Source organism: Mus caroli, chromosome 2, assembly GCF_900094665.2.
Source record: "Mus caroli chromosome 2, CAROLI_EIJ_v1.1, whole genome shotgun sequence".
Taxonomy (NCBI): Eukaryota; Metazoa; Chordata; class Mammalia; order Rodentia; family Muridae; genus Mus; species Mus caroli.
Window position 1 is genome coordinate 25,662,844 of NC_034571.1, and position 14,810 is coordinate 25,677,653.

The following is a 14,810-nucleotide window of genomic DNA, read 5'->3' on the forward strand; positions in this document are numbered from 1 at the left end:
ATGTACGCGGGGCACCTGCTAGTATAGCCCTAGAGACATCCTTTTAACTTACTATCCAGCCTCTCCGATGGATGCAATCCTGAACAGGTCCAGACCATCTTCATACCAAAATGTCATCCGTAATCCCTATAAACAGACCTTGAAGGTTGCCCCTCCCCGCCTTAAGAACTTGACTAGGCTATGTCATTGAAGGGGCTATTTAAGAACAGAGGCAGTAATAGACACATTGCAGAGTCATCCCAGAACTTTTCAGAGGCTCTCAATCCAACCGCTGTGAGTCTAGACCCTTGCCCACAGCCTGACAAAGCTCTCGGTTTACAAAGGAACCAGTGTTCGGGAGTGTTATCAGCCAGGGTTAAAGTTAGTTACACAGGCTTTAAATCCTGACCTTTGAGGAGATCCCCTGAAGCTACCCCTCCTGGCTCTTCAGTTCTTTTTGAACCTTGCAAAGGTACTGAAAACTGTAAAAGTCCTGAGGGAACAATCATACTCAGCTGTGGTGAATGACCATTCCAGAATGGTCTAGAAGCCCAATGCCCTGTGTATTCTGCCAGAATCCATAATTAACATTGTGCAGGCTCACCTCTGCCAGAATCCAGCCTTTTTTTTTTCCAGCAAGTGGTATTGAACATTTGCTAAATTCTATTTCAAGACAAGTGTATTAGTTAATGCCTGTAATGCCAGCGCTTGGGGCTGAAGTAGATTAACTACAGCAAGATCCAGGGCAAAGTTACTACCCTGTTTCAAAAAACAAACAGGACTGACAAGGTGGATCAGGAAAAGGTGCCTGTTCCCAAGACTGAGGGCCAAGCCTAATAACCTTAGTATGATCCCTGGAGCCCATGGTGTAAGAACAGAATCAACTCCCACGAGTTGTCCTCTGACCATACAGGGTCTTTGGCATATATATCTACACATACACAAATAAGCAAACAAATGTAAATAATAATAATAAGTTAAACAAATTCTACTTGGGCCTTCGCTTCTGGCTATGTATTCTCAAATGGTCTGTGGGCGGGTTTATGCTACCTGGATCCCCTGGTCCAGGAAATTGCAGAGAGGAACGACCCAAGGAGCAGATCTACACACTGCCTGACCAGGGCAACTTCAGCAGCCTGAACAAGCCAAGACTACTAGGACTACAACTCCCAGCATGCCGTGCGGCTCAGCCTACCACTCCCAGCGGGCCGGGCGGCTGCGGAGGCAGTGGCGCGCGCAGGGCTGGAGGGGCTGGGCGGTGTCGGGCGCGCTGGGGCTGGGTTGCGCTGAGGTGCACGGTCTCAGAAGCTCGCCCTCTGCGGGGACGGCACAGAAGGCGGTGCTGCCGGCTGGCACAGCCGGTGCGGATGCGGGAGGCGGGTGGGGGTGGAGCGCGGCAGAGGTACAGACCCTACAAGGACGAGGAGTGGGCCAGACGCACCGAGGCTCGGCTGTGTGTGCCTCGGGGCGGCCGATGCCCCCAGCGCACCGCACTCCGCTGCCGCAACCGGGCCGCATCCTGACGGGGCGCCGCGCCGCGCAGCCGCAGCCGGGTGAGCTAAGGCGGGGACGGCGGCTTTCTGAGCGGGGAAAATGTGCCAGGCCGAGCAGGGGGAGACGGCGGTGCCGGCTCGGACTGAGGGGCGCGCCCTCTTTCTCCCAACCCCGAGAACGCTCTGATGTCCTGGCTATCTAGAGGCAGGTCGGTCCGTGGCGTCCCTCCTGTCCTGTCTCCTCTCTCAGCGGTCTTGGACTGGCTCCTAGCTTGCTTTTTGACTGCCTCTGTCAGAGAGCTAAGGATCTTAGCGATCCTGCGGTAGTCCTCCCACCCATAGCTTTATGCTTTTCTCCAGAAGGCAGTCTCATAAGGGAGTCCCTGTGGTCCAGGCCGTGGTCCTCCGCCTAGCTTGGAGATATTCAGGCTACTTCATATCTTTGACCTTCCTCTCTTCCCAAGAAAAGCAGTCCATTAGCAGTCCTCTTGACTAAATCCATAAAGAAGAGGGAATAGAGCGTGGGCCTTAATCTCTGCCCTGGGGTTCAACACAGCCTTTCCCCTTCTCAGCCCTAGTCCTCAAAGATTCATCTGAATGTGTGGGTACTTCCAAATCCTTTTCCTGTCCGAGAATCACCTCTTTCCACCCTACCCCTGGGCTGTCACCTCTCAGGCCCCTCCTGCCTCTAAGCCATTTGCTGGCTCGCCCTCTATGGACCGGTAGAGGCACAACGCTACCTTGAGTCTGTGGACCAGAGACTGTGCAGGGTTCCCTTCCCAGGAAGCTGCCCTTTTTGGTGGTGTCATTTCCAGAGCTTCCTGGAGTCCCTAGCAGAGGAGTCAAGCCAAAGACACTTCTATCCGCGCCTGTCTCCCGGCCATCTGCTTAGGGTGCTAGAATATCGGTGAATGGATTGTCCTGTTTGGGTTAGAAAGGTTCTAAGAACAAGTCTTACTAACCCAATGCATAGAGCAAGGTGCTATGGCCTGAAGTAGGAAAGGGGCTAGCACAAGGTCACTTGACAAGGTGGTCAAAGATAGAACCAGAAGCTAGATCATCCTCTTGTTTCTTAACCCCAGAGCTGTAGATCTTGAGGCCCCTCCAACTTGGCATGGAACCAAAGCCTTGAACCTTTTTCTAAGCCACCCCTTTTGAGGTGACTAGGCAATCCCCATAGGCTGACCCTTTGGGCTCATACTGAAGTGGCTGCTGGTGCAGAAGAGGCCCCTAAAGAAGGAATTGAGTCTCCTAACCACCTTGTACCTGCAGATCACAATGCTACTTGGAGCATCTCTGGTGGGGGCGCTACTGTTCTCCAAGCTAGTGCTGAAGCTGCCCTGGACCCAGGTGGGATTCTCCCTGTTGCTCCTGTACTTGGGGTCTGGTGGATGGCGTTTCATCCGGGTCTTCATCAAGACGGTCAGGAGAGATATCTTGTGAGTACCATATCTAGCCTCCCTTGGGGTCTCAACTGTACTGGGCTTTACCAGCCATTATCCCTGCCAACACAAGACATCTGGGTCATTAAAGGAACAGTGTCTTCTCTTTGCCCTTCTCCTGGCATACCTAGAACTTTCATCTCCAAGGTCAAGGTCTCAAGGAATCTCCTAACCCCGAGACTCCTTGACCTGGGGCACAAATCAAAGCAGATCTGTTGAAGAGATGTGTCTGAGAAGGGTCTCGAGGACACTGTTCATTGCAAGGTGAAGAAGACCCCAGGGGAAAAGGACCTTTCCTTAGGTTGGCACAGCCTGAAAGAGCCCAGGGGGACACTGGATGCTAGCACAAATCCTGAGTTAGACATGTGGGAGAAATTGCTCCTAGCTGCTCTAGGCTAGGTGCTAGGCTGGTTCTGAGGATCAGAGAGGAAGAAACTCAGACTTTTAGGGGGTAGGAAAGGGACGAAGTGACTCCCTAAACTGTCTGTGCTATTGCTGCAGAGCCCCTGGTGGTCTTGCTCACTCCTGTGTTCTAGTACCCGGAACAGGGAGCCTTGCCTAGAATGGACAGCTCAGTGTTTGTCAGTCTGGGCTGACTAGGACAGGTGTCTAGTGGCCCCACGGGAGCTGTGGGAGCCTGGGGTAAAGAGAGCAAGCCTTAGGTGAGGAACTTGGGCCAGAAACCCAAGAGGTCTCCTGGAGGGAAAGGACTCTGTTTGAAAGGTGCTGTGCAGGTGGGGGAGGGGGACAGAGCACAGCCGGAGGACCCAGCACTGACAAAGTAGCAGCAGTTGGCAGTGTGGGATATGGGGGTAGGGGGGAGGTTCCACAAGCTCTGGACATTTTCCCTGTGCCCAGCATGGAGAAGGCCTAGGCGACAAGGTAGTAAATGTGACAGGTACCTGCTTCCACCTGCAGGGAGAAAGCTCATCCCTGAGTTTCTATGGCAGTTAGGGCTAAGGGAAGCTCCCGATCTCCAGATCAGGAATGGAGACTATGGGCTTGGGGCCCCACCCCAGAGGGCTTCTAGCAGAACAGCCGACTTAGAAGAATAAGAGTAGAACTCCGAGCCGGGCGTGGTGGCACACGCCTTCAGTCCCAGCACTTGGGAGGCAGAAGCAGGCAGGTCTCTGAGTTTGAAGACAACTGGGGCTACACAGAAATCCTGTCTCAGAGAACCAAAAGAGTAAAAGCTAGCTAGCTGGTTCCTGAGCCTCAGGCTGTTTGGACAGCCTGGGCTGAGGTGTCAGGAGCCTGGCTTAGCACTGACAGCTTCTTTCCTCCCACACAGTGGTGGCATGGTGCTCCTGAAGGTAAAGACCAAGGTGCGACGGTACCTTCAGGAGCGGAAGACGGTGCCCTTGCTGTTTGCCTCAGTGGTACAGCGCCACCCCGACAAGACAGCCCTGATTTTCGAGGGCACAGACACTCACTGGACCTTCCGCCAGCTGGATGAGTACTCCAGTAGTGTGGCCAACTTCCTGCAGGCCCGGGGCCTGGCCTCAGGCAATGTAGTCGCCCTCTTTATGGAAAACCGCAATGAGTTTGTAGGTCTGTGGCTAGGCATGGCCAAGCTGGGCGTGGAGGCGGCTCTCATCAACACCAACCTTAGGCGGGATGCCCTGCGCCACTGTCTTGACACCTCAAAGGCACGAGCTCTCATCTTTGGCAGCGAGATGGCCTCAGGTGAGCTGCATGTGGGAGACCCATGGGACCTTGCACAAATGACAGCTCTGTTCTATCCCCGAGGGAGGCTGTATGAGTCTCGGCACCAGAGCTTCTGGACCTGCCAGGGATGCTGCAGAGCCTTTAGGAACCACAGGTCCCCTGAGCATTGATTTCCCTAGCCACAGCACCACAGATCTCAAGAAGGTCTTGCTCTTAAGCACCCACAGAGTGGCCAGTGCTGTCTGGTCCTTGGGTAGATTGGCCTTGTCTGCTTTATCTGTACAAGGGGAGCAGAACTTAGGTCCCTTCTTTCCTCTCAGACCTGGCTTTTATTTCTTGCTGAGTCAGGGACAGAAAGTGCTGAGCGTGGTGCTTTCCGAAGCTCTGATCTTCACTAAGACTGAAGAGACAGCAGTGGTCATCTTGATTTTTGGACTGTGAGTCAGGTTCAGAGGGAAGTGAGGTGTTCATCTAGCATCACACAGACACAGCAGGCTTACGAGTTGATCTTAGGCTGGACCACAGACTTCCTGGTCTTTCTCCCTATACTGCTGTGGTCATGAGGTGGTGGGAGAGGTGTTAAGAGGCTCCAAGTGGAGAAGAAAGAATACAGCAGTGAGAGAAGCCCTTTCGGTGAGTCAGAGGGAAGCCAGAAAGACTGAAGACATAGCTCTTTCATTCATAGTACTGAAGAAGGAATTTAAAGCTAGGCAAAGCAGAACCAGCAGGCCAGGATCGTCTCATGCCCAGAGTGAATAGAGTCTCTGCCGCTCCAAGAGGCCTGAGAAAAGGTTTTCTGCGAATGGGAGCCTCTGTCCTCCTCTTGTCCTCTAATTGTCTCTGACAGAAGGCCATGCTAGAGCAGGCTAAAAAGAAAAGCTCAATGTGAGATTGCAGCATCTCTTCCATCTTTAGCATTACTTTCACCATCTGTAAAATGGGCTGATGGTAGCTAGCATGCTGGTATATACCAAAAATCCTAGCACTAGGGGGCAGGAGGATTGGATTACATTGCATTACATCGCATTATCAGGCCATATACATAGCTACTTTCCCTCCTCCTCCTCCTCTCCCTCTTCTTCTTCCTCCTCTTCTTTCCGTTCTTTTTTTTCAGCAGGGTCAGAGGTCAGGGAGATGGAGAATTGTTTTTTGGTAGCTACCTCCCAACTCTGAGCAGGAGCCTATGAGTAAGGCATCGTGAAAGTTCCTGAGAAATGCATCTCCTGACAATAGTAAATGTGTCTCACCCATTTCCCTACACCATTCAGTCTTCCCTGACTGTCAGCCATGAATGACAAAGGTCCAGGGAACATGGGCTTGCTAGACTGCCTGCTGACCTGAAGTGTCTCCTCTTCAGCTATCTGTGAGATCCATACTAGCCTGGACCCCACACTCAGCCTCTTCTGCTCTGGATCCTGGGAGCCCAGCACAGTGCCCATCAGCACAGAGCATCTGGACCCTCTTCTGGAAGATGCCCCGAAGCACCTGCCCAGTCACCCAGACAAGGGTTTTACAGGTGGGCCTTACAGTACACTGGAGAGTTCCAAAATGTTCTAGAAGACAGTGCTGGCCTCAGGGCTGCAGACCTGCCAGGTGCCTTGAACAGGTTGAGACACCTCCTCTTTTCCATCTGGAAAATGGGGCGGGGTTACTAGAAAGGTGAACTTGTCGATTTGTGGAGCAACCCATGGCCACACCTTGTATGTAGGGCTGTGTGTACCCTGCAGCTTGCCAGGTGGAGAGGAGGGTAAGTGTGAGACCCTCAGTGTAGCCTTCCAGCTTGTTGAGGGTAGGCTCTGCCAGGCCCCAGCCTTTGCCCTCTCCTCCAGGAAGCCTCCCTGGAGGCTCTTCTCTACACTGGAGCCCGACAACCCTTCTGCTGCTGCTCTTTCTACTCTTCCCTGAAGTCTCACCACCTGCTTTGTTGCCTGCTGGCTGCTGAGCCCCCATCTGAGTTCTGTTCTGGCTCTGCTACTTCCCTGCCTCTGACCTGCCCTCTGAGCCTCAGGTCCTGCTGCAATAAAGTTGGGGATAGTAGCAATCTACTTTATGGGCTTATTGTAAAGGTCAACCTGGAGGCTAGGGTATCAGCAGGAAGGGCTGGGACGTGTCATTGCCAGAATTGAGACTCTCCTTTCCCTCATTTCTTAGATGCTTCCAGAAGCTGCTTGACGGCAGGGACCATGGCTGGTTCCCCCTCTTACTCTCAACTACCCAGGGCTGGCACACAGCAGGTGCCACAGTGCCTGAGGTGGCTGCTGGCAGTGCTGTCTGGCAGGGTTCTTGACCTCCTGAGAAACACACCCCTGTGACAGGGTGTGACAGGGTACTTGGTGACAGTACCCATTTGGGTGGGCAGATGGACATTAGTGGTGTGGAGTGGCCATAGTGCCTGCTTCTTTTATTCTTTTTTCCTGCTTTTTGAGACAGGGTTTCTTTACATAGCCTTGGCTGTCCTGAAACTCACTTATGTAGACCAGGTTGGCCTTGAACTCAGATCCATGCCTCTGCTGGGATTCTCCTGAGTGCTGCAGTTTAAGGCCAGCATGCTTAGCCTTTGTTTTTTTGTTGTTGTTTTGTTTGTTTGTTTGGTTTGGTTTTTGAGACAGGGTTTCTCTGTATAGCCCTGGCTGTCCTGGAACTCTGTAGACCAGGCTGGCCTCGAACTCAGAAATCCNCCTGCCTCTGCCTCCCAAGTGCTGGGATTAAAGGCGTGCCCAGTGTTTTTTTTTTTTTTTAAAGGTTCGTTTATTATATTTATATGAGTAAAGTGTAGCTGTTTTTATTGTGAGCCACCATGTGGTTGCTGGGAATTGAACTCAGGACCTTTGGAAGAGCTATCAGTGCTCTTAAACGCTGAACCATCTCTCCAGGCCTGAGATGGTACCTTTCTATGTAGTTTTCACTGTCCTTTTAGCTCAGTGTGTCTCAATCTCACAGAGATCTTCCTGTCTCTGCCTCCTAAGCACTAGATTAAAGTTATACACCACCTCATTACCCTTGTACCTAAGCCTTGAAGCAGGTATCCGCTCCTTCTATAAACCCTCCTGATACCACCCTTGCGCCTGTCAGCTGAGCCAGCTGGTGCTTAGCTGTCACCAGTCCTATGTCCCCACGATGAGGCTTGGTGTTGAAGTGTTTTGTCTTCATCTGATTGTCTCACTCAGCTGGGACCTCAGAGGGGACCAGTTCTGTATTCATCTCAGCCACTGTTCTCTCACTCAGCCTGGGGGAGGAAGGTGCTGTTGAGGTTGTCAGTAGGTCTGTATCCTGGAAGAGATAGAAATGGGCTGAAGGGCATGCACCTTCCGTCTCCCTACACGGTCCTGCGGCCGCTCTCCTAGTGACCTGCATTGCATATCTGTTTCCTTCAGATAAGCTCTTCTACATCTACACATCGGGCACCACAGGGCTACCCAAAGCTGCCATTGTGGTGCACAGCAGGTAATGGACAAGGGCCCAGGGCTGGATGTGGCCTGTATGGGACTGGGAAGCGTCCTCTTGCCACCCCCACCCCCGTCCCACTGACCTCTTTGCCCTGTCCCCTCGAAGGTATTACCGTATGGCTTCCCTGGTGTACTATGGATTCCGCATGCGGCCTGATGACATTGTCTATGACTGCCTCCCCCTCTACCACTCAGCAGGTAACCCTGGGCTTGCCCTTAGCTGCCAGCACCCTGTGCCTTCGGAAGGCCCACTTTCCTAGCCACTTACAGTAGAAACATGGGGCGGGGCCATCGACTCCACCACAGTCTTCTTGTCCACTGATGATGACATGAGGTTCCTGTGTCTCAGGGGGCATCGTGCCTGCTGTGCAGTGAGGTTGGTTTCTGCAGATGTGCAGCATCACTGCTCCGTTACAGGAGCATAAGGGAGGCGAGCTTGAGTCTTAGCCTGACCTCTGGGGCAGCGTTATGGCCGCTCCACACCACAGAGCTGGTCCATGATGGGAACCTGCCTGACACTCAGGAAAAGAAGGTAGGAAGGGACACAGTGAGGAAGCACAAGTGTCACCCTCAGGAAGACCTGTGGTGGGCGCTCAGACCTCCTAGAGGAAACATACCAGGTAGGAGAGCAGTCCTGAGTAGCAACTGTGTAGACAAGAAGCGTGTGCTTAGTCGGGTGTGGTGGCGCACGCCTTTAATCCCAGCACTTGGGAGGCAGAGGCAGGTGGATTTCTGAGTCTGAGGCCAGCCTGGTCTACAGAGTGAGTTCCAGGACAGCCAGGGCTACACAGAGAAACGGAAGAAAAAAAAAAAAAAAGTGTGTGCTTGATTCCACAGGTACTGGAAACATGGTAGATAGGGAAGAGGTGTGGCCAGTTAGCAGGACAGAACAGGAGGAGGAGACCAAGGGAGGGCCTGTGAAGAGACAGGGCTGGAAGCTGGTTGTGGTAGTGAACCCTTATAATCTAGCTGAGGCTAGCCTGGACTATATGAAGAGGCAGGTCTGAATGAGATTAGGCTCTGGGGTGGGGTCACTGTCTGACCTCCAGGCCCTCTGACTTAAGGAAACATCGTGGGGATTGGCCAATGCGTACTCCACGGCATGACTGTGGTGATCCGGAAGAAGTTCTCAGCCTCCCGCTTCTGGGATGATTGTATCAAGTACAACTGCACAGTGAGTGAGAAGGGACAGGCATGAGCAGCCCCATCCCCATGTCCCCCCCTTGCCACCCATACACTGGGGCATCTGAACAGCTGAGACTTCAGAATGCTCCCTCGGGCAGCGTCTTCATTGCTCGGATGAGAGGGACGGGACTGTCGGGCCACTGTGGGGAGGTGATGAAGTGGGGCACCCCTAGAGTCTGGACTGACACCACACCCACCCCAGATTGTACAGTACATTGGCGAGCTCTGCCGCTACCTCCTGAACCAGCAACCCCGTGAGGCTGAGTCTCGGCACAAGGTACGCATGGCACTGGGCAACGGTCTCCGGCAGTCCATCTGGACCGACTTCTCCAGCCGTTTCCACATCCCCCAGGTGGCTGAGTTCTATGGGGCCACTGAATGCAACTGTAGCCTGGGCAACTTTGACAGCCGGGTAAGGTCCAGATTGGGGCTAGTAGGGCTGCTATGGGGGATGGATCACAATCGGCCCTCGGCTTACAGAGGGGAAGCAGAATACCAGCATGGGAGTGGATACCAGAGTCCCTCCAGCCCCTCTGTCTTTTGGGGAGTCCATGGAGCCCTGGCCTAAATCTTGGCCTTTGCAGGTGGGGGCCTGTGGCTTCAATAGCCGAATCCTGTCCTTTGTGTACCCTATCCGTTTGGTACGTGTCAATGAGGATACCATGGAACTGATCCGGGGACCCGATGGCGTCTGCATTCCCTGTCAACCAGGTCTGCCCAGGAGGGAGTGGACATTTGTGGGGGAAGGTGTTGTCTTGGAGGATAGTCAGTGTGGGTAAACCATTCTGAGTGTGGGTTCTGCTTTACCCACTGTTCACCCCACTGTCGTCACCAACCCTTGCTCGCTTGCTCACTCGCCCGCCCGCCGTGCCATCTGCACACCTCCCTGAGAAGGCTCCATCCTGGCCTCATACATGAGCCCCTCATCTTCATGCAGAGCTGATGGCAGTGCCTGGTTCAGGGTGTGTGTGGTAAAGTGTGGGGCACTCACTGAGGAGAGCCTGGTCAGGGGTAGGGCTCAGTGGTACCAGGTTGCTCTGCTGTCTAGTCGGGCCTGTAACAGCATTAAGTCAGCATAAGATGCAGGGTGCCTTTGTGGATGGAGACAGGTAGACGAGGCCACACCTGACTGGCTTTCTCATCCCTAGGCCAGCCAGGCCAGCTGGTGGGTCGCATTATCCAGCAGGACCCTCTGCGCCGTTTCGATGGGTACCTCAACCAGGGTGCCAACAACAAGAAGATTGCTAATGATGTCTTCAAGAAGGGGGACCAAGCCTACCTCACTGGTGAGTCCCCTGCTGTTTGCTGTTTGACCTTCCAGAGGGGACAGGGAGAAATGAGAGCTTCCAGTCTCAGAGAACACATCCCCTGTGATGACTTCCTGACTCAACCTGTGTCAGGAACTAGGCTGGCCCCGTCATGACTAACTGTCCCCTCCCTAGGTGACGTCCTGGTGATGGATGAGCTGGGTTACCTGTACTTCAGAGATCGCACTGGGGACACGTTCCGCTGGAAAGGGGAGAATGTGTCTACCACTGAGGTGGAGGGCACACTCAGCCGCCTGCTTCATATGGCAGATGTGGCAGTTTATGGTGTTGAGGTGCCAGGTATGTGAGGAGAGGATGGTGAGCATGTCCGAACATTGCCTGCCACTGACTGTGTACCCTCCTGCTTCCAGGAACTGAGGGCCGAGCAGGAATGGCTGCTGTTGCAAGTCCCATCAGCAACTGTGACCTGGAGAGCTTTGCACAGACCTTGAAAAAGGAGCTGCCTCTGTATGCCCGCCCCATCTTCCTGCGCTTCTTACCTGAGCTGCACAAAACAGGTCTGTCCCTGGTTCCCTTTCCTGGCTTTCAAGGCTGGGTCTTTCTATAGTATAAACTCCCTGGCTAATCTCTTACCTTGACAAACAGCCTTGCCCGTAGGCTGAGATACGCTCTCCTGGGTAGAAATGTGCAAACATTTCAGAGAAGGCTCACCATCTCTTAGAATGGGGACTATTCTATGGCTGCCATACTATGGTTTAGACCCAGAGTAGAAAAATTACAGAGGTATGGAATGGGCTGGGTGTGGTAACACCCCGGTAATCCTGATGCTTCAGAATGGAGGAAAGAGGCCAGCCTTGAAGTTACAACACACAAGACCCTGTCTCAGCAACAACAAAGCAGCAAAAAAGAAAATGGACTTCAGATCATGGCATAATAGACAGGACAGAACTCAGTGGAAGAGCTTGTCTAACGTACATGAATTCTTAGGTTCCATTCCCAGTAGCACAGAAAAGTAGTGATAAGTAAGTGGGTAAATAAATAAATCATAAGGCATATAGGCAGATAGTATTAGACCAATAAATTAAAAGGAAAAGAGACCCCCAAACCTGGATGCTTCAACAGTAGTGTGCTGTGGGCCATCAGCAGAGGCCATCAGGACCCTTATAGGCCTATAGGATCTTATAGACCAGGATGGGAGTGGGATAGCCTAGAAATAGTAGGAAGTTATCTAAATGTAAGATTGGTCCCACAGAGATCTCCAGCTGCAGGGTGGAGAGTGGCAGAGAACTACAGATGTCTCAGGAGGAGTTGGTATCCAAGAGTGAGCTGTGGGTGGGTCTATGATCACATAGAGGCTTAGTCAGGGTTTCTGTTCCTGTACAAACATCATGACCAAGAAGCAAGTTGGGGAGGAAAGGGTTTATTCAGCTTACACTTCCACATTGCTGTTCATCAACAACAGAAGTCAGGACTGGAACTCAGGCAAGTCAGGAAGCAGGAGCTGATGCAGAGGCCATGGAGGGATGTTCTTTACTGGCTTGCTTCCCTGGCTTGCTCAGCCTGCTCTCTTATAGAACCAAGACTACCAGCCCAGAGATGGCACCACCCACAAGGGGCCCTCCCACCTTGATCACTAATTGAGAAAATGCCTTACAGCTGGATCTCATGGAGGCATTTCCCCAACTGAGCTCCTTTCTCTGTGATAACTCCAGCTTGTGTCAAGTTGACACAGAACCAGCCAGTACACATAGTAGCACAGTGACATCCTTCTATGTGTTGGTCTACTGATGGCTCTCAGGAGTTCCCTGAGTCAGGAAGGGGATGTGGAATCTCCTGTCTAGGCCCACCATACTGTCCTTAGGGTCCTTCCTGGCTCTCTCCATTGCTCAGTCTCATCCCTAGCTGCTTACCCAGGGGTCCATGTGCCTGACCCCCTCCCATGCATTGTCAGTTCCAAGCCTTCTCTGGCTGCTGAGGTCTGTCAGCTTGTGGACATCTGTACCCCATGCAACATATGAGATGGTGGGAGAGGCCTAGGCTGCAGTGTGACATAGGGAGGGACACAGGGGCCAGTCTTGCAACTGAGACTGAACTTCCTGAGGACTGGACGTGTGACTCTGTCCAGGACAAACAAGATGGCTTTTCTGCAGAGTGAACTACATGCAAGGATGTCTGAGGGTCACAGTTCTGTAGGTTAGTGATGTGGGGTTTAAATTCAACTGTAAGGTGTTAGTGGAGCTGCAGAGGCCATAGTTGCTCTCTTCTGCAGCCCCATCCAGCAAAACTTTGTGTGCTGGTAGGAGTGTTTGGCATCTCTACTGCCTACTATGGTGGCAGCTAGTACCATGGAGGGATTGGGCATTTAAGATAGAGTTGGTGTGCCTGAGGAACTGACATATGGGCAGTGCTGGTCGAGGGGGCTTGTCTGGATTGGTTTGTTTCTTTCGTATGCTTCTCAATCTTCCAAGGCCGGGCTGGGCTCAGGGATTTCTCCCCGCCACCCTCAAGGCTGGGCTGGCCTCAGAGTTCTCTCCCAGCTACCCCCAAGGCTGGGCTGGCCTCAGGGTTCTCTCCCCGCTGCCCCCAAGAGCATGGGTTGGAATGGCAGGGTCCTTGGAAGCCTAGACTCACTGGAATTCCAGAGCAGTGCTTCAGAGCAAGCTAGCAGGCCAGTCTGGTTTGGAGTTTCTGGAATTGTGGTTTCTGTTGGGAGCAATGGGTGGCATTTCAGAGGCTAGCAGATCTAGGGAGAGGGTCTGTCATTCCTGTGTTCAAATCCTGGTTACCACTTATTTCCTGTGTGACTTTGCTTTCTCCCCCCCAAAATGGCATGGTGATGTACCCCTTTAATCCCAGCACTGTAGATCTAGAGACCAGTGGATCACTAAGAGTTTGAAGGACAGCCAGGGCTATCTAGTGAAACCCTGTCCATAAAGGGGGAATGGAGAGGAAAATACATGCATCTTAGACTATGACTGAGATCTGCCTCAAGCACCTGACTGTATCCGGTCAGTACTCAAATAAAAGGGACCAGATTCTGCCTCTACTCTGCTGCCCATCAGAGATGTCGTTGGACATACACAGTGTCCCCGTGTCCTTTCTCCCCTCCCTAGCTCTCCCTTTCTCAGCCCTTGTCATCAGATTTGTAGGAGCTGCAACCCCTGCCTTGCACTTTCTGACTTTTCTTACCCACTCTCTAGGGACCTTCAAGTTCCAGAAGACAGAGTTGCGGAAGGAGGGCTTTGACCCATCTGTTGTGAAAGACCCGCTGTTCTATCTGGATGCTCGGAAGGGCTGCTACGTCGCACTGGACCAAGAGGCCTATACCCGCATCCAGGCAGGCGAGGAGAAGCTGTGATTTCCCCCTACATCCCTCTGAGGGCCAGAAGATGCTGGATTCAGAGCCCTAGCGTCCACCCGAGAGGGGTCCTGGGCAATGCCAGACCAAAGCTAGCAGGGCCCGCACCTCCGCCCTCGGTGCTGATCTCCCTCCCCCAAACTGCCAAGTGACTCACTGCCGCTTCCCCGGCCCTCCAGAGGCTTTCTGTGAAAGTCTCATCCAAGCTGTGTCTTCTGGTCCAGGCGTGGCCCCTGGGCCCCAGGGTTACTGATGGGCTCCTTTAGGATGGTATCTTGGGTCCAGCGGGCCAGAGTGTGGGAGAGGAGTCACTAAGATCCCTCCAATCAGAAGGGAGCTTACAAAGGAACCAAGGCAGAGCCTGTAGACTCAGGAAGCTAAGTGGCCAGAGACTATAGTGGCCAGCCATCCCGTGTCCACAGAGGATCTTGGTCCAGAGCTGCCAAAGTGTCACCTCACCCTGCCTGCACCTCTGGGGAAAAGAGGACAGCATGTGGCCACTGGGCCCCTGTCTCAAGAAGTCAGGATCACACACTCAGTCCTTGTTTCTCCAGGTTCCCTTGTTCTTGTCTGGGGAGGGAGGGACGAGTGTCCTGTCTGTCTCTCAGATGCAGCCTTCCTGCCTGTCTGTGAGTCTGTGTTGCTTCTCCATCTGTCCTAGCCTGAGTGTGGGCGGAACAGGCATGAGGAGAGTGTGGCTCAGGGGCCAATAAACTCTGCCTTGACTCCTCTTAGCCTGACAGCCTGGCTCCTTGCCTACCTCCTTCCCCTCTAGCCCCTTTCACTTAGCCCTTGGGATAAGCCCTTAGCCAGTCCTCTTTTCCAAAGCTCTGCCTTCCTATAACTCCTTAGGAGAGACTCCCACCGGATCTGACAGGATGTTAAACTTTGCAACTTAACCTTTAAAATAAGCATGTGGCTTTGGGCAAGTGTCTCCTGAATTATGGGGGTAATTAAGGGATTCAGAAACT

The 14,810-nt window shown here is 53.0% G+C and overlaps 1 protein-coding gene across 1 annotated transcript; it reads left to right on the forward strand.

Moving 5' to 3' along the window:
* The first annotated feature begins 1,220 nt into the window (after window positions 1-1,220).
* Slc27a4 (solute carrier family 27 member 4) lies at window positions 1,221-14,573 on the forward strand. Its single transcript, XM_021185855.1, has 13 exons — window positions 1,221-1,532; window positions 2,745-2,911; window positions 4,206-4,600; window positions 5,940-6,098; window positions 7,957-8,026; window positions 8,135-8,226; window positions 9,093-9,202; window positions 9,416-9,625; window positions 9,798-9,924; window positions 10,362-10,499; window positions 10,656-10,820; window positions 10,892-11,038; window positions 13,682-14,573. Exons 2-13 carry the CDS (start codon window positions 2,751-2,753, stop codon window positions 13,837-13,839), a joined length of 1,932 nt encoding a protein of 643 aa, XP_021041514.1. The 5' UTR covers window positions 1,221-1,532; window positions 2,745-2,750; the 3' UTR covers window positions 13,840-14,573.
* Window positions 14,574-14,810: the final 237 nt, after the last annotated feature.